This window comes from Oenanthe melanoleuca, chromosome 1 (assembly GCF_029582105.1).
Source record: "Oenanthe melanoleuca isolate GR-GAL-2019-014 chromosome 1, OMel1.0, whole genome shotgun sequence".
Classification (NCBI taxonomy): Eukaryota; Metazoa; Chordata; class Aves; order Passeriformes; family Muscicapidae; genus Oenanthe; species Oenanthe melanoleuca.
In genome coordinates this window covers 46,886,625-46,906,015 of record NC_079333.1, presented here as the reverse complement: position 1 = coordinate 46,906,015, position 19,391 = coordinate 46,886,625, and the positions used below count along the sequence as shown (strand labels likewise).

The 19,391-nt window shown below is 40.2% G+C and overlaps 1 protein-coding gene across 1 annotated transcript in view; it reads right to left on the bottom strand.

Annotated features, from left to right (window-relative positions):
• The window catches only part of B3GLCT (beta 3-glucosyltransferase), a 41,632-nt gene extending 38,029 nt beyond the window's left edge, over positions 1 to 3,603 (bottom strand). The window contains exon 1 of the mRNA XM_056497053.1: positions 3,380 to 3,603. Coding sequence (XP_056353028.1) covers positions 3,380 to 3,473 — 94 coding nt within the window. The 5' untranslated portion in view covers positions 3,474 to 3,603. The remainder of the gene's footprint in view (positions 1 to 3,379) is intronic.
• Between the last annotated feature and the right edge of the window lie 15,788 nt (positions 3,604 to 19,391).

Genomic DNA, 19,391 nt, shown 5'->3' with positions numbered 1-19,391 from the left:
GGTAGGTAGAAAATACAGTGCCTTGGCACAAGTGGACAACTCCAAGATTAATTCATTCACAGGCAATTCACTTCCAAGAGGTTTCTGAAAAAGGTGTTCCCAGGAGTGGACCACTGACAGAAAAATTCTAACTCCAGATGCAGCTCTCATGGCCAGGTCACTTGTGCAAAACAGGCAGAAACTATAAATTCTCTGTGTGAAGGGTATCTTTTTGTTGTGTGCAAGGCACACGTGCACAAAGAAGGATAACCTACGTCTAGGAGCTATCAGATGCTATTGTAACAACACAGTAACTTTTTGTGCCCAAACATCATTGTTAATTCCGACATCCGCAATGGATTTCTTTCAGTATAACTCCCCAAAACACATATCAAGGCCCGGAGATAGAAGTACCTTTGCTAAATCCGGAATTTCCTCTAGTGCTTTCCTGTGTTCTAATACAATGTAACCACACCTCAGCTGCTGACTTGCCACAAGGAACAGAGAGAATACATCACAAGAAGAAACTTACTAGCTGGTAAAAGTTCGAGCCCTGCAGGTGCCGCAGTAACCAAAAGACCAGGGAGATTAATTAATTTCTCACAAACAAAGATACCCAAAGCAGAAAAAAAACCAGCAAGGCACCATCTTAAGTGCAACCTGCAATCCTGTATTTGTCACTTCATTATTTAATGCATTGTGTACTCTGAAGGTTGTTAACACAGGCTGTGCATTAACATCATGTCATCTGGCACAAGCAGGCAGAAGCAGAATGTGTCAATTGCTAGACCTCCCCTCCTTTTGCTAAATGGCCAAGAACTGAGGAAAAGAAAAGCAAATAAATTTTAGAAAGACTTCAAAGTTCTATATTATCATTAATCTTGTCTTTATGTCTTTTGAGAGCATGACTAAAATCCACTGGAAAACCTAGACAACATATTTGGATCCATTTAAAACTTGGACATGTAATATGAGAATTTCTATTCAATTCAACTCCTTCAATTCCTATTTATTTTTGTCAAGTGTTCTATTATTTCCATTAAAATTTTGATAAGTGAATAGACTAGCTTATAACACTAGAAAGTAAAACTCAGCAAAAATTTTCATTGTTCAGCAGCCAAACTGGAGGAATATGTGCAGGATAGAAAAATGGATGTAAACGCTGCAGCATTAAAATACAATAAACTGTATAAGTAAATACAATTATATAATATCACATTCTATCCAGAAGCAATCCTTTCTATGGTAACAGTCTTTCATGCATAAACACCTTCCAAACGTTTACAATTATATGCCCTTGAAGTGCAAAGGATATTAAAAACTGAGGAGTTAACTCCTTGCTTTCAAAGACTAATCCACCTGAGACAGAAAAGCATCACTTCTGTTATATTCCTCTTTTCCAGTCTGATTCAAGGTTGACTGACCCCAAAGTCATTACAACCACTTCACTGAGCTGTGGGTTTAAATGAGCTACAAAAAAGTAACAATTCTATGACTTAATGAGTGGCAAAACTGCAACTGATAATAACCACTTCAAATAATGACAGCCAGTGATTATGTTGTACACAGTAGAGAAAATATTTAAAATACAACTTCTTTATACTTCTAACAATAATTTAGTGAAAGGCCTACTTTTGTTTTGTTTGGTTTTCTTCCCCCTTACAAGTTCTCAAAGAACATAAGATTCTGTGGATTGACATGATACCAGAGAAAATCTGCACTGATGCTGTCAGTCAAAGAGATAGGATATTCAGTTATGAGACAGCCTGTGAGCACTATAAATTAGTTTTGTGTATTTATATGCAAGCTTTTACAATATTTCTTCACTTTTGCCACCCTATCAGCACCAAAGACTGGTCTAGCCAGATAAGAATGTATTACAGATTCATCAACACAAAATGGGGAGAGAGCAGGGGGAGGAGGAAAAGGAGAGGCTGATGCAAGCAAATTTACAGCATCTGAAGCTTTTCATAAAATAAAAGCAACTACTTATATTTTTTTACACAAATGGCACATAATGGGACAAAGGCAGCTGAAATCATCACTGTGAACCACTGGAACATATAAATGAGTGCTGTGTACACCACTATCTTTATAAAAGGCAAGCAAAGAAAAACCGTGGAAGAAAAAGCATCATCATGATCCCTTCTGATTGCCTAGAAGTTACACCATACAAAATCATCTGAATACATTTTCCCATTCTGTAAGCTGCCACTTGCAAGCTGGAATTGATGAAATTACCTAACTACCGACAGACAAGCTGTTTGCTTCTGTGGAAAGCAATCCAAATTATTTCTGGTTTTGAAGAACAAACTTACTATCTAGGCCATCTCAAAAACATGGGTTATTTGGGAAAGGACGGACTCTATAACATAAACAGGTATTAAAAAACCAAAAGAAAACCACAATACTGCAGGAAGCTTCTGGTGAATAAATCCCATACAAGCATTAATCATCAAGACCTACTAAACAAGAACATGTTACCATTTCTGCTTTCTACCTACATGTATGTAGGTATTTATGCATGTACAATACATACAGATATGGGAAAAACTGAATCTGCTATTCTCTGACAGTGATTTCAATCTGTTTGTGATTATAAGTGCTATAGTACCTTACTGGAGCAGAACTATTCATCCTAGAAAGAATGAAATGCAGCTTTAGGAAGAGCTGTAGAGTATTAGGACTCCTCCAAAAACCAAGCTGTATCAGTGAAAGGAAAAGTGTTTAGCAGAAGAAAAACCAAAATATCACAGTTTTACTTTGCTGAAAATGTGATTTATTAGTACCAGTTTTCCCCTGCATGATTTTCATGCACAAGCCATAGCAGTGGAAGAGAATCAAATCCAAAGGCTCACAACAAACTGAGAAGCCTATGCTAACAGAGATGGGAATATTTAGGAATAGAAATAATGAGAAACAGAATAGACCTAAAAATTTACTTCTTTTACACTCACGCCAACAGCTCCCAACTCCAGAAGCCTGTAGCAACCCAATCGCTGACATACTACTACTAATCCTTCTCCTTTCATCTTCTCCCACCTGACCAGACGCACGAAAATCGCCTCTAAAACAGAGTAATGTATTTTTTCCCTCTGGCATTTTAGGCGGGCGGTTTTGCCCTGAGCAGAACACCCCGCACGAGTGCTCCGCGCTGGGCTCGGCTGTTCCACGGAGCTGTTCCCCATCCCAGGGCCGGTTCCCCCGGGCCCCGCCGCTAACAAACTTCGGGAACAGGGCTGGCGGCTCCCCGCCGCCTCCCGGCGCGGGGCGGGACGCGACGGGCAGGAAGCGGCTCCGCGCCGCTCCGAGCTCTCCGTGCCCTCCTCCCGCCGCCGCCTCCTCCAGGGCTCTGCTCCCGCCACTCGCCATGGCGTCCCGGCCCGGCCCCCGCACTCACCCCGGGCGCGGAGCGGCGGGAGGAGGAGGACGAGCTGGGCGCAGGCAGCCAAGAGGAGCCAGCCCCGCTGGCCGCGGCCGCGCTCCCGACACATCTCGGCGGGGCCGAGCGGCGCGGCGCGGGGAGGAGGCGAGGGGCACGGTGCGCCCGCCGGCCCGCCTCTGCCGCAGGGGCGAGCGGCCTCCGGCTGCTGGCGGGGCCGCCTGCCCGCCCTCCTCCTGCTCCTCCTGCTCCTCCTGCTGCTGCTCCTCCTGCTCCCGCTCCTGCCGCCGCCTCCCGTTCCCTCCTCCCGGCAGGACCGGCCCCGCCGGCCGCGGGGGAGGCGCTCGGGGCCGCCGCGCCCCCTGGCGGCAGCGGCGGGAGAGGCAGCGCTGCGGCCCCGCGCTCCGGGGCGCTCCGCACGGCGGGAGGGAGCGAGCGTCTGCCCGGGATGCTCCCTGCCATCACCCACCGCTCCCCTCCGCCAAAAACTCTTCCAGCCCTCCCGGAACGGGCTGCCGGGGAGGTGGTGGAGTCACCGGCTTTGGTGGCTGCATGTGGCACTCTGTGCCCTGGTGTGGTTGGCGTGGTGGTGTTCAGTCGTGGGTTGGACTCGATGATCTCAGAGGTCTTTCCAACCTAATCGGTTCTGTTAGTCTGTGAAATGTTACCCAGCACTGCAACAAGAAGCTCATCCACCAAAGCAAGGGACCTAATTCATCTCTAAAACAACCCTCACCCAAGAGAGCACACGGCACCTTCAGATAGCCTTTCCCAAACTGCCTGTGTGACCAGCAGCGGGGACACAGAGTACAGGCATGTGACCTGGAGCACAGCCTTGGCACTGGAGCCTCCGCAGCTGAAATGACTCACCCTATTTGGATAAAGAAATGCAGACCTGGAGCTGCACAAAACTGGTTTTAGGGGTAACACAGAGGACAAAGTAGATTCTAACATGCATATATATCACGATACAGACAGTAAATTTGGATATAACAGAGCCACAGACCAATGAAGAAAGATCAAGAAAGTGAAACCTTGTTAGCAAACACAAAATGACCCCACGTGAATCCTGGCGCTAGGAAGAAGAAACCATCCATAGGAATGTCAGATTTTTCCTAATGAAGCACTCCGTGTGTTAACAACAAGTCCCCCCCCACACCCCGGAATTAAACTGCTGTCCTTCACACCCACAGAAGGCACAGAAAGACAAGCAGTGATAGGACTAGAAACTCAGCAGTGTGTAGAAAATTTTCAGTGCACCGTTATTCTTCCTTTTTTTCTGTAACAATTAGATATGTATTAATAATTAATAGAATTTTACATTTCAACTACAGTAGCAAGATACAATTCTTGGGACATAACATATAACATATAACATACGACATACGACATACAACATACAACATATAACATATAACATATAACGTGTGCTTCCTCTTTGCCCTTAAACATGATTTTGATTGTAACACCTGGTGGGCCTATGTAACAGTTCCTTTCATGCTGGATACATATAAACATGAATTCTAGCCAGGTCTATTTCTACACATTTTCACACCAAATACTTTTCACACAGACCCCTCCTAGCAACCCAACCATTCAGTATGCACTGACCTCACTGAAAAAAAATGGTGCAGAGTCAAAGTCAGCCATAAACTATTCTTAATCTACTAAGGCCAAACAGGACAGGACCCAACTTGGATCTTTCTTCAAAACACTGTAACCTTTAGATCTATGGCATTCTTTTCCAGACAGGTCAAGTGTTTACAACAGGATACCTTGAATATGCTAGGGAAGTGATTGTGGAGATGAATGGAAACCTTCTCACAGTGATAAATGCTCATTTCCACTGCAAGCTCAGGCAAGAACATTCATATCACAGTAACTTTGTAGTAGACCTCACACTTTCCTTTAAAACTACTGCAATAGAAATATGTTAGCCAGACTTCTTTGGAGTACTCAGCCTGCTTGATGTATTTTCTAAACAGACACCCCCTGATATCACAAGAGAAGGGAAAATGAGGCAGCACAAGTGTGAACAACAACAGCTTGTTATTTGCCTTACAGAACAACTACTTGTTGCTGACTTTCCAATTCACTAAAAAAGTTACTGGCCTCAATAATAATAATTCTGATGCCAACTAAATAGAAACTTACATACTGTTTCTCTGTCTGATTTTATGTTTATGCTCATCATTACCAGGAAAAAAACCAAAAAAACCAAAAAAAAAAAAAAAAAAAAAAAAAAAAAAAAAAAAAAAAAAAAAAAAGAGAGAGAGAGAAGTATAAAGTTATTCACCATTTCTAGAACTATAACAAGATAAAATATATGAAACCTTTTGCTACACAGGCATTTACTTGATCTTCCTTATAAATTTCAGCAGCATTTCCCACTCTTTCTTCCATATCTCTGTTTTGTGCTGGTATCTGTAAGAATTCATGTCACAAGGACCATGCCCACAACATCTGGGATAAACATATGACTTTTCACTTTTAAAGTGGTTAAGATATACCCATGTTCCAATGTTTCCCCACACAGTGAGTCTGTAAGGAAAAAAACCCCATCAGCCTTTTGCTGAGGTGTAATAAGTGTTTTGGCTTGTCACAAATATAAGAAAAATTCCATTGTAACAACCCCCAAGAAATATGGAACTCAACCATGAAACATGGCATTCTCCAACTCTTAAGAAAAAAACACTTAAGTGTTTTAAATCTTATAGTAAGGTCTGTGAGGAGGAAGTAGGAAATAAAGCTTTTTCTTGAATTCTACTCTACTTACACACTCAGATTGTGTTTGCTTATTATTCTAACTACCCCACTGAGAATTTCCATCTCAGGAAGGCTGAAAATAATGAACTTTCTGGTAGGGAACACAGAGGTTTAGAACACCACCAAGCCTTCTTTCTTTGTAGTTTTACATGTATTTTAGATTCCTAAATAATGCAAATGTAGCACTATAGCCTCTGAGATTAGAAAGGAGGGGCTGCAAATACAAATAAATGCTGCCATATATATACATACATACATACATACATACATATATATATATACACACACACACACATACATATACATATACATATATGTGTATATATATGTGTGTGTGTATATATATATGTATATATATATATATATGTAAAATTATGCAAAGGCTGGCATGTGATTCAAAGGTTGCTTGCTCTTTGTGCAGGCACTGCAGCAGTGTCTCCATATAACCTGGTGGCTCTGTTATCTCTTTCTATAGAAGGAGTATAATACAGGGAAACAGAAAAATTATGAACCAGACACAACAGCAATTACTGAATTAGAGAACTTGACTGCAACTCCTTTGCTCTTTAAGCTGTTTGAGGTTTCATCCTGAGATGACACCTGGTTTCTTTCAGTAGGTGGGGCAGAAAGGCCACTCTGTCAGAGACAGCCCTGCAAACAACATGGGTTAAGTTCTGTTCCAGCTCTCCTCAGGCTTCTGCAATTGGACCTCTCTGTCCTACTCAGGAAGTTACAGAAGGAGGGGCATAACTTTTAGTGGCAACTTATCACATGGAAATGAGCAAAACCAATCCAAATGGGTTCAGAATCCTGCAATTACTTTTTAAATTACAACATGCATTTGTAAACAGGGTTTCCCAGCTTTCAGCTACTCATGTCAGTTATTCAGTGCCAGTTCCAGTCCATTATTATATACCCTAAAATACTGATACCCTGGGAATACACCTACATTTATCAAACACTAGGCAGTGGGTTTGAGTGGGAATGCTCTGATACTCTGCAGCACTCAGATCTGAACTATACATGCTTGTCCCCTTTGGACCACTCTGAACAGCTCTTCCTGAGACAAACCTGCAGTAGCAGGGAAAGCCCCCCACACTCTAAACTTGACTCAGTCAGTGACACTTGGCTTGGGACTTGGCCCATCTTGCTCAGGAGAACTGATAATGTTGCAGTATCAGCATGTGCATGCTGTAAATCTGACAGTGAAATCACTGAGGGAACTCAGCTCTCCAGTCAACCCCTGTGGCAGCCTCCAGTGAGGTCTGAGCTTAGTCCCTCTCCTTCCTGGGTTAACCTGGGAAGTGCTTGTTCCTAATTAAAATTTGAGAACTCCATTTGAGCCAAGCCAGGGAGCCTTCAATCAAAGCTTTATAGAGAGCTGGTGTGTAGCTGTATCAGAGTCCCTGGAAAAGAGTTCAACCAAGCAATTTTTCATGATAGAGACTGCTGTTATTAGATCACACACTCTCTGGAAAGGACATGGAAAAGCATTGGGTGTGAAGCAATCAGTCACAGATTCTTATAAAATTGTAAAGATGGATCAAAGACAATTCCTTTCCTATGGGGCAGTAATGAGTGCTTAACTCTCTCTGCCAGTCAGCTCCTCTGTCCTCTGGCAGAGAAACAGTGAAAATAGCATCTGCAGCATATCTTCTTGTGTTCATTTAGGATTGTCCAAGAGGCAGAATATATACACTCAGGGGAGGGGGCAAGACACAGGAATTTCAACATCTTTGAACTATTACAGATCAAGCTGCAGATAAGAAACAGATGATCTGTCAAGCTGTGGAACTTCACACAGGTCCCCAGAGTTCAGGTGGTGAGATTATGAGATGCTCCTGTCTAATGTACTGCTTACAGTCAAGGAGAAAATTCTATAGGCAGATGTAGAGGACTGAAGCTTTTCAGTCTTGATTACAAGCCAAGGGCATGTTGCCCACTCCCTTGGTCAAATGAAGCTTGCCTAAAGAACTGTCAGACTTGCTGCTCTCTCCTGTTTGGTCTCCTGCTGCTTCCATCTGACACAGAACAGGATCACCCACTTTTCTCAACTGTGTCCTGTCATAGTGGCAGGGAAAAAGAATGAGGCAAACTGTTCAAGAAATACTGAAGTGGGTGGTTAAACAATGTCCTATGAATTTGTCTTTAATATTTCTGCTGGTTTGATGAGCTGTAAATATCATGATCACTCAAGCATTGATAAACCTGCATCAGCTCCTGAGATTCATCCCTCAAGATGTCCCATGCCTCACAAATAACTTCCATATATTGTGTTTTGCCTTATTACAGCTGCCCTGTAAACCATGACAGTTCAGAAAACAACTCAAACATTGTTATGACATCCTATTTTGGCAGCCAAAAAAAAAAAAAAAAAAATAAAAAAAAAAAAAAATAAAAAAAAATATCCCTGAGAGTGGAAGAGATAAGTAGTCACAGTAATATCCAGAGATGTTCAGCCAGCATGGAACATCTTAATGAGACTCTGGAAAAATCCATCCTATAATATGGTGACACAAAGACTTTGGGGTCTGTCTGTCTTTTAATGCCAGTACATGCTGTAATGCTGTACAGCTTTTAATGCCAGTAATCTCAAGGAACAAAGGGGCTGTATACTTGGATGTGAACACTCTAAACAGAGGCAAGGCAGAACAGCTGGTTTCTTCAGCTGAAGTGGTTTTCTTTTGAACCAGCTCAGGTGTGCACAGTAATCATGCCATTGAATAAGCAGAGTTGGAAAACTGTGCCACTTCAGAAGTAGCTTTGAGGAGGGTGTTGGACCAGATGACCTCAAAATTCTTTCCCACTTAGTTGTTCTCTTGTTCTGAGATTGTAGGGAGAAGAATAGAAAAAGACATGACACCTACCTGACATATACCTGCAGACAAAATCAGTCAGCTTTGGATATGTAAACTCACTCTCATTACCAACAACAAGCTGGTATTTGCTGCCTGTTGAGGCCTCCCATTTAGGCAAAACAGCAGTTTAAAGTCATTACACCAATCATTATTGAAGGTAAAATGATTGTTCTGAGCTTGTCAACCATCCTTGCTTATGAATAAGTCAACTAACAACCATCACTTGATATGAACAAAGCTGCATGAAGTATCTTCTATGCAATAAAAATGGATTTAGCTGTCTGAAAAGGACTTCTGCATCCTGATTGTCTTCACTGAAAGGTGGACATCTGCCTTGTCCTTCTCAGTGACATAAGGGGAAACAAGGGCTGGCATAGTTAACCAAATGAGCAGCTTATAAATCAAAACTGACAGTGGGAACCAGAGCACTCCTCACTCAGAGGTCTGCAGTTATGAAGTGGCCCTCAGCAGCCATTATAGCCTGGTGTCACTTCAGAGCAACTGCACTCATGGCAGCCTTTATTAGCCTCAAACCAGTTTTAGATTATGTCCACCCACAATTGCTCCCTTAGGACCCTTTCATTCTGCTTTTGGTATGGGAAGTCAAACACAACTGGATCAAAAAACCACAAAAAGCTACATCTGGTGCAGAACCATTCAAGTACAATAACTTGAAGTCAATATGACACAGGGAAACTACACAAGTCAAAAGGAGTTTGAGAGTTGGATGGCAACATCATCTAGGAAGACATTGACCAGACCCTCCAAATACACTGTCCTAAATCAAAACCATTCAGTTAAGAGTTGGAAAAATTGCTTTGTGACCAAGCAGTATGGCACACTGGGCATAACCAGTACCAAGCAGTACCAAGTTTTTACACAGCTCTATGGAAAACACAACCAGTCCTAAGAAAATTATCATGACATGCATAGTAAACCTCAATAACAAGCTTTGTGTAGACAGCATGGAAAAGAAAACAACTGGTTTATTGGATTTTACCTATAAAGCTGTAAAAACCTGGTGTACTTGGTCTGGCCAGGATGAAGTTTACTTCCTTTATAAGAGCCCATATGGTGCTACCCTCCCTTCCCCAAGTTGAGCAGGATGCTGTGAGAGGACCCAAACTTTCCAAGGGCATATTCCATAATATATAAAGTTATTCTATCCAATAGAAGCTGGGTTAGAAGAAGGGTGTGTGTGTGTGTGTGGCCTCCAATGTGGCTGATGTCTGAAGCTTAGCTAGATCCTGCACTAAGGGGTGGTGAACAATTGCTTTGGCATCACTTGGGTCTTTCCCCTTTTCTCCTTCATTTAGTAAAGTGTCTTTATCTCAGCTCACAGCTTTTGCTCCCCTTTTACCCACTGACATGCTGGGGGAGGAGGAACTGTGAGAAAGCAGCTGTGGGGGTGCTCAGCTGTTGGCCAGGGTCAACCCACAAACCTTGGTAACAATCTCTTCTAAATCTATGACATTCTGGTCTTTTCATCACCTTTATTTGGCAGTGAATTTACTGTAGCACATTGTGGTCTGAATAGTAAGTTTGAAAGACAAATCATTGTTTCCAGCAGATTTATCTACTACAGAATGTACAGTGTTAAATCCGTGGGGTGGGATTGAACAGGATGTAGAGAGAAACTGAAGAGGTTCTTTCATATCTGTTCACAGCAGGACTCAGGCTACTTCTCAAATCATGGAAACATCAGAAATCAAAAGTATCCTTCAGTTGTGCAAGGCATTGGCTCCCAGTTCCTGGATGAAACTGAGCTTCAAACCTTGTTGGAGCCAAAGGATACTTCCTTGTTTTAATTTTAGGATGTTATTTCACATCATATCCTTAATGGGCCTAGAGAAAGTCCTTACATATTTATTTTCAATACTTGAGAAATAGTTGCATGTTTCTTTTCAACTTCTGTTCCCACTAAAAAGAATAGAAAAGTAGAATACTTTCAGTGTTGGATCACTGGTCCTCACCCATTCTCAGCATATATTTGAAGCTTCTGTTTCACTTTTCAGCTCTGAAACTCAGTTATCTGTTACTTCAAGTTTATTTGTAAGGTTCTGAAAGAAAAATGAAAGGCTTTGAACTTAAAGAACTGCACTGTGATGAGTTCTAGGGGAATATAAACATATAGAGCTGGTCACATTATGCACTATAGATAATCCAAGAAATGTATTTTAATGATCTGCTCTTTAATTTTGCAGTTGGCTCAGATTTTAGTGAACACACTCCTTACAAGGCTTAACTCTGAAAACTTTGATAAGTAGCAGGTTCTTAAGTTGTTTATAGTAGGTACTACTGATACATTATTTGATATTGTTTCTGAAAATGCAACTGTTTGGCAACACTTACAAAGAATAAGAAATACTTTAATGCAAATGTATATTTATGCTGAACTTCTACCTTTATGTTGAACACCAACATATATGGAAGCAGGATTGGGGTTTTTTAAAGCAAATTTTTTTAAAAAAATCACTATTATTCTTTTGGCTTTCATCAGAATGCCTTCTCCCAAGTAAGTTAATACTGACACTGATCTACATAGCTCTGACTGTGCTCTTCCATGAGATTCTCTGAAATAATGTCAAACTTTTATTCTACACTTTTGCCTCAAACAAAAATAAAGCCATAAAGCAAAAACTAATGGGAAAACTGCATTTCTTTTTGCTGGCTCATTCACTTCCACAGTAGTCACTGCTGTGTAACTGGTCAGAAAATTTTCAAAATGCAGTCTCTGGTGGTTTAATTAGTCTGAAAACAAAATACTATTAGTTATCTACTGAGTACTTTGTACAATGAATTTGATGGAAAAATTCATACTGATGTAAGAAAAAGTGTATTTGTTGTATGTTTTTACACCAGTCTCTTCATTTGGAGCAAAGTTTTTGTACTTGCCAGGAAGGAGATCAAGGTCCAATTAAAAAGACCTAAATACAAACTAAAAGTAAACCTAGAGGAATCTTGACCTTAAGAAGCACATAGTGGTATCTGATATATCAGCCCTGCTACAGACATAAATCAGCTCTGAATTTGAAAATTGTGTTTAACTGAATTTTATTAAAGAAAATGAAACACACAGGTGGTATTCCAGCTTTTTGCATTAGTGTACAGCTTCATCACAGGCTGGCTGGTGCACATGCACATGAGAGCAGTTTGACTGTACAGAATATCTTTCCATTTCAGCACTTGAAATCAAAACACCACTGCCCTAAACAGAGCAATATCAGTTCTTGGTTAAAAATCCATTACTATTTAAAGCAAGATGACTACTTAAAAGCAAACTAAAAAAGGGAGAAAAAAAAAAAAGAGAGAGAGGGATAAAGAGGGCAACTAGTTCTGCATTCTGACTCGCCTTATATAGTTATGCTAAAGGAAAAAAGGAGAAGAGCCAACACTGTGAAGGCTTCTGTGAGGCAATGGTGCCACCCAATGTCCAGAAGTTATACATAAATTTGTTTTTCTTTAATCATCCAAGAACAAAAAACCCCAAGCTCAACAAATGGTGTGTAATGTTATTAGTAATCATAACTATATGCAAAGGCTTGGCTCAGGCATAAGATTAACAGATGTTGTAAACTTCCAAGCAGGCAAATATTTTTTTAATTTCAGCTTGAATTCTCTGTAAAATGAATGTTAGCATAGCCCAAGTAAATCCATTCAAGCTGTCAAAACACTTCTACCAACATTTTCCTAAGGCCTTCATTATTTTAGTTTCTCACTTTTTGAGCCCTCTGAGCTGGGGCCTCTCACAGAAATCAGCATGTTTCAAATAGTGCAGGAACTTCACTGTTACACTGCTAAAATGAAAATTCTTGCACAATAATCCAGTTTTGATAAAGGGATGAATCTAGCCTGTGTTCAAAGGACAATAAGTTTTTAGAAAGGCACCTGTAACTATAAATAAGGAGTTTATAATATTGGAAAACTTCAGTAGGAAATCATTAATGACAATTACTGTTAAAAGTGCACATCTCACTTTTGTTTGGAATTTTGCCCTCATCCCTCTACTAGAGGAACATTATGTGACTGCTTCTGAAATTAAAAAAAATGTTCAAAAGAGCATTACCTCTTTCTTGTGTAATTCTAAGAGTTTATTTATACCACTTTGCAGATCATGTGTTCTGCACTACAAAGTATTCTGCCAGCTCTTTGGGATATCTTCAAGTCTTCCAAGTCATCTATAAATGTAAATACAAAATTACCCATGGCAAGCCATGCATATTTACTGAAGCTCTCACATCACAAAAAGTATTATGGTGTTAAGATCTTTTCCCCTGTATTAGAATGTTCTGATTTTTTTTTCAAATATTACTTCTTTCTTTGCACTTGCTAGTTCATTATGCAAGTATGGGTTTGTGCTGCCTTATTTTCACCTTATTCATAACCAAGTCTTATGTTCACATGACAAATAAGCTCCCTTCAGAGGCCTTTGCTTTTCAGAATGCATGTAAGATTTCTTTGTCAAGCATATTGATTTCTTTTTATTAAAAATATATTTCTGTAGTGTTAGATGCACCACCTTTGAGATATTCCTTGAAAAGGAAGCAATTTCATCTATTAATCACTCACTCAGCCTGTTAATTTTTAACTCTCATTATTTAATCTTCCATCCAATAGATTTTATTAGCTTTCATATGAAAACATTGTGAAGTTTTCAGCTCTCAGAGTACATTTTATTAACAGGTTTATGTTGCAGCATGTTTAAGATAGAGATATATTTATAAAAGTTAATATCTTCTAAGTATAGCAGTAGAAGTACTATACACACTCGAAGGAAAATTTCATAGTCCTCAAATTGTGGCAATTGTTGACTATGAGAATGAAAGTGGGGAAATGACCTACCTTAATTTCTTTTTAGAAAAAAAAAAAGTGTTTGATTTGTGTATGTATAGACACAGTGCAATGCACAAACATTTTTAAAAGATAATTTATTACTTGATCTTTATAAGCACATTTACTGTAACCTGTAGTGTATATATATTTATGTACTTAGTTAACTTTTCATGCTGCCCAGGCCTAACCATTCAGTCAGTAGATTTTCTGAAAGTTACTTGGAAAAGCAAGAGAAATTAATTTCTTAATGTCTGGACAGAAGATCCTGATATTATATTGGAGTTTTTTGTTTCGTTTCTTTTTTTTTAATAAGTCAAAATCTGAACAGTCTTTGAAGTGCTTTGGATACTTTCTAGTGAAAAAATGGCTTGGTTTACTGTCAGAAATTCATAACAAGCACATGTCATACTAATAATGTAAGTGATATTTTTAAAACATTCTAGCAATGTTGAAAGCACAAGAAGTCTGCATAATCCGTGCACATCTAATTAGCACTGAGTCATACAAATGATACATAATGATTTGGCAGCATATTGCCAGATGGTTTGCTATCAGATCAAGTAGTAATAACTTAGCTTATTTTTCTCCATTCCTCTCATCCCTTATTTTCATTTTCATCCCTTTTCATTTCCCTACTTAAAAATAACATTCAGTTCCTTTCTTTTCATAAACAAAAACTAGTCAAAACCCCGCTGATTTTTTTTTTTTTAATCCAGACTGTCTAAAGAGGTTTTGCAATCTTTCTGCAGTACATTTATTTTATTAATTGCACTTAGACATAGGAGAGTTTATACAATCTAGTTCCATATTTACTTAAAAACCATCCAACTCTCCCTTTCTTCCAATTAGTGGTGTTCAGCTGGTCACCTATATTAATTTTGTTTTCAACCATAATCATACTGTCTCATTTTCTTGTTTAAAACACATCTTGTGTCTAAGCAACAGGAGAAAAGTTTATGAGGGAATTATAAACATATAATCACTCAGATTTGAGTATTTGAGTTTCATGAACACACCAGGTTTAGTACTATCTGAATATGCCCAATCTCCATCATTTTGGATCTTAAAGCATTTATGGTATGCTAGCCTTGCGGTGTTAAGTTTCTTAAATACAAAGCAAATAAAATGCAAATGTTCTTTTCCCTTAAGTCTTAACATTTTCCAGGGGAACAATCCAGTTGTTTAGGTGAAAGGATGAAAATATCTGTAGATCCAAGGGAATGAAACTAAGAATTTCACAATAACTTTGGCACTATAACTTTTAACTTACCTTCTCCTCCTTTGCATCAGTTTCAGTCTAAACCTGTGCTTTTCTAAGCACTAATAATGTTTAATCAACATCAGATGGTAACAGTAGTTTCCCAGCCATCAAAGCAAACTTTCACAGCTACAGGTTTTGAGGAATTCATGTTAAACTCAAAAATAAAGTCTGCTCCATTTTAACTCATGTTTTATAAGAACACAGATCTATTAATAGACATGAAAATGAAAAAAAAAAAAAAGTCGCAGGAAAAGGACACCCTTGTATTCAGATTAAGAAGGATTTTTTTTTTGGGTTAAGAGTCTTACTCAGAGTGTGAGGAAGATAAAGCCATCACCCTGTGGGTTACTCTGGGATTTGGATCCATGCTATGCTGTGTGCACAAGTGCTGATACATGGCAGAGCTGCAAAGAGCCTCGTCAGAATTTGCTGAGGCTTTTATCAGGAAGACTGCAAAATCTATCAGGTTAAGTTTATCTGCCTCACCCAAGAGCCTGTGCACTTTGTACAAAGTGGATACTCCCCTCAGCAGGGATGCTCTGAGCAGCTCAGCTCAGATTTCAAACGTTCAAAAGGCAGTGCCCATTGACTGCTATGCTTCAGGCTACTTACATCACCACATCGGTGACATATCCTCTTCAATTTTCCTCTCTCTCTCCAGGATAAGAGTATGAATGGAGGTATTAGCAAAGATGACACTGTAGAAATTATCATTAACACTTCCTATACAGAAGAGATCAAAAAGAATTTAAGTGAAAATGCAGGCATGAAGTGTTAGTCTCACACAGTTGGATAGACTTTCGGCAACTTTTTCACTTGATTTATGAAATGTTTATATACATGAAAATAAATATCATGCATTGGTAACATAGTGGTATGAAAATCAGTGTAAAGCAAGAGCTGAAGTGCAGGATTGTACTGCAAGAGTGAGACTACTGGAGCTGTCTAGTGAACTAATTCATATTTCCAGAGAACCACAGCTTGATAGGAATGCCAGTCCTTCTTTGGAATAAGCAATGACCTGAAATGCTCTTTACCCTTTTAAAACTTAGCTGGGAACCCAAGAACAAATGAACCCTAATCTCATTAGGTTGCACTAAAGACCTTCTCAAATGATGAGGGACAGAAACAGTGGAGAAGCTTAGACTGACCAGCATGTGCTATCCTAAGAGCCAAGTGCTCACATTTACAGAACAGCAGCTGCAGCAAAGCTGGCACTGGCAACTTCCAAACAGATTAAACAATAGCATGGGCTGGAATGCATCTCAACCCCCAAATGGAAAGTGAGAACATACATAAACTCCCCAGATAAATGACAGAGACCTACTTAATTAGAATGCAATGTTTAGGTGCTACCTGTCTATACTGGGATGGGTTTTCCTGTTTTCTGTTCCAATTAAAAGATGAAGATTATGTACAAAGAGTGCTGCCTCTATTGTCCCAGCAGAGCTCCTGTAGGTCTCTGTTTGGGCCTCTGGCAACACAGCAGCAATTTCAAGTGCTCAATTGATTCCCATGTTATTTTCTGCGACGCTTGGCCTTCCACAGGAACATTATTAGCCCATCCTCTAGTTGACTGAGGTCATGTTTTATAATGGTAACATTCCCTGTATAGACACTAATGTCATTCTATCTCTGCTCCCCATGGCAGTTTACCAACATCAGGACTGGTTTAACAGATGAGATAACTCCTGTTCCCATGTTAAATTCAGTTTCTGAACTCCCTTATTAATGCTCTGGTAGAGGCCACAGTATCAAATATGAAAACAATTTTTAAAGGCCTGATCAGCAAGCATTTTAAAGCACTGCTTGGACTGAAGAGGGTCAGATTGCTGTCTTCTCCAGGTCAGAATGTGAGCATGTTTACAGAAGCCCTTACTGTCACAGTAAGAGCACTTACAGAACTAAACTCCCTGCAAGTACTGAGGGGTGAAAAAAAATCCACCAGAGATACCTTTTTGTCACCAAATTCTTTCTCAATTTATCATTAGTTAAACACCAAAGTAGAGAGAATATTTGGGTAAACTGGGCAACACTCATCCTAAATGTGCAAGGCAACCTTAAAAATTAGAAAAGTATGGCTCAGATATTTATTATATTCTGGTAACAAGCTATGATAGTTGGTGCATTGCAAAACCACAAAGGTTAAAATAAAGCACCCATGTGTAAGAACCCAGTATCCCACTGAACAATGAGAAAGAAGGAATAGCAGAACTCTTCTCTCCCCTTCCCAGGAGCATTAAGATCACAGACTACATGACCAAGCAGAACATTAACAGAATTTTCACATCAGGCCAGCATTTCTGTCCACATGGACATCCAGTAAAGGCTGGTGTGACACCCAAAAAGAAGGGCAGCACACTGGTTAGCTTCAGTTCCAGAACTCATAAGCTTTCCAACACTAACAAACACCAGCAGAGGTCACAGCATTTCCCCACCCACTCCTACAAGGAGATTGACTGTCCATATGTAACCCTTCCTGTCACTAGTTTAGAAGGAAGAGACACAAAATCTCTACATTGCTGGAAGAAAGAACCAAGACTTTTCAGAATCTTTTCCTTGACTTTTAAAATAAAGTTTATCATCTCATTCCTCCAGCCCTAGGTAAATCATGGTTTTAAGGGTTCCAATCCTGCTGGCTTTATCCAGAGCATCACTGCAGACAGACAGATGCCAGTGTTCTCACTGCCAGGCCTCACCAGGGTGTTAACCTCAGCCAGCCAATGTCCCGTCATTTCTTGATGTCTCTTTGATCTTGTATTTCTTGGCTCTCATCAGTGATGAAAACCAGGGGTTTCTTATTCACATCCTAACATTCAAACTCGTCCCTTCACAAAGCACTTCCTGGTGGCAGCAGGCTGTGCCCACAGCCACAGGGTTTCCAGCCTACAGATTTCCTGGCAGCATGCCTGTCCTTTCAGAACAGCCCTCACCACAGCATCAGCTGCCCCAGACTGAGATGTAGGAGCCATTTCTAGCAAGCACCTTACCAATATTACCTCCCTCAGCAGTTCCTACCTCCCCTCTACTCCTCCTCAACACCATTTACAGTTCCATAGTGGGAATGCATAGCAAGTCACTAGCAATATGTGCTTCTGCTCTAGGCTGAGTAAAAATAAACTTTATTCCTGTACTGGGATTCCAGTTCATTGAAGCTATAACTCAACCACTGCACTGCACCATCAGAGGTGGTGCCAGCAGAGTAACTTCCAAATTCACTGCTGATCTTTTCCTCCCTTTAGAGAGCAGCTGCAAATCTGGGCAAACAGTCAAGTTTCCTTTTTTCCCTATTCAAGGATAAACACTTTATAACAAAAGAGAAAAAGAAGAAAGAATGTTTGGTATTTACTTTTATCATCTATGGCAACACTTAAACCACCAAGCATCCTGCATGTCCATAATTTGCCACAATAGGACATTCTAAACAACCACTGAAAATGCCAGGTACCTCACTTCTTGTCAGATAAGGTGACAGCTGACATACAGGTGAACTGATAAATGAAAATACTGGTTTTTCACCTTCAAGTTCTACAGAAGTATTGTCCAGGATGCAAGGATTTTGGATGCTCAAAAAGGCTGCTTAAATACTTTAAGCATTTTTGTATCAGGATATTTAGCAGCAAAATACTTTAATGAAGTCTGTCTCCTTATTCAAAACTGGAAATGCATTATCATGAATATTTACCATGTCAAGTAAGGACACAAAACCTCATCATCTCACACACACACATCTATCAGGCCAACCTATCAGCTCATTCTGAAGTTAGAAGCTGCATCCTTAGCTAGTCACACTGGTCTCATGAATTTTTCAGCCCTGTGTCTCCTCTGAAACAGGCAAGCACTATTTCAGGAGACCAAATCCCCCCCATACACACTCAGGAGGGGTCAAAATCCAGCAGAGCTGAATGTTACTAAAGTCTGAAGCAAAGCTTTATCAGAAATTGCTGAACTACAGTACCTAGAAAGAGGGGGATGGGGGTGGAAATATCTTGGAACACCCAGGACACTGAATGCTATCACCTCTTCCTGCCCTTTGTAACATCCAGGACCTGAAAGGCAGCACCTAACCTGCAGAGAGGATAGCCTTAAGCTGTGCCAGGGGAGGGTGAGGCTGGACATGTGGAGAAATTTCTTAGAAAGTGTGATTAGACATTGGAATGGGCTGCTCAGGGAGGTACACCAGGTGGAGTCACTGTTCCTAGAGGTGTTTGAGGAAAGACTGGATGCGGCACTCAGTGCCATGGTTTGGTGGTCACGGTTCAATCACAGGTTGGAGGCAATAGGACATTTATGTTACAGCGGATTGTGGCAC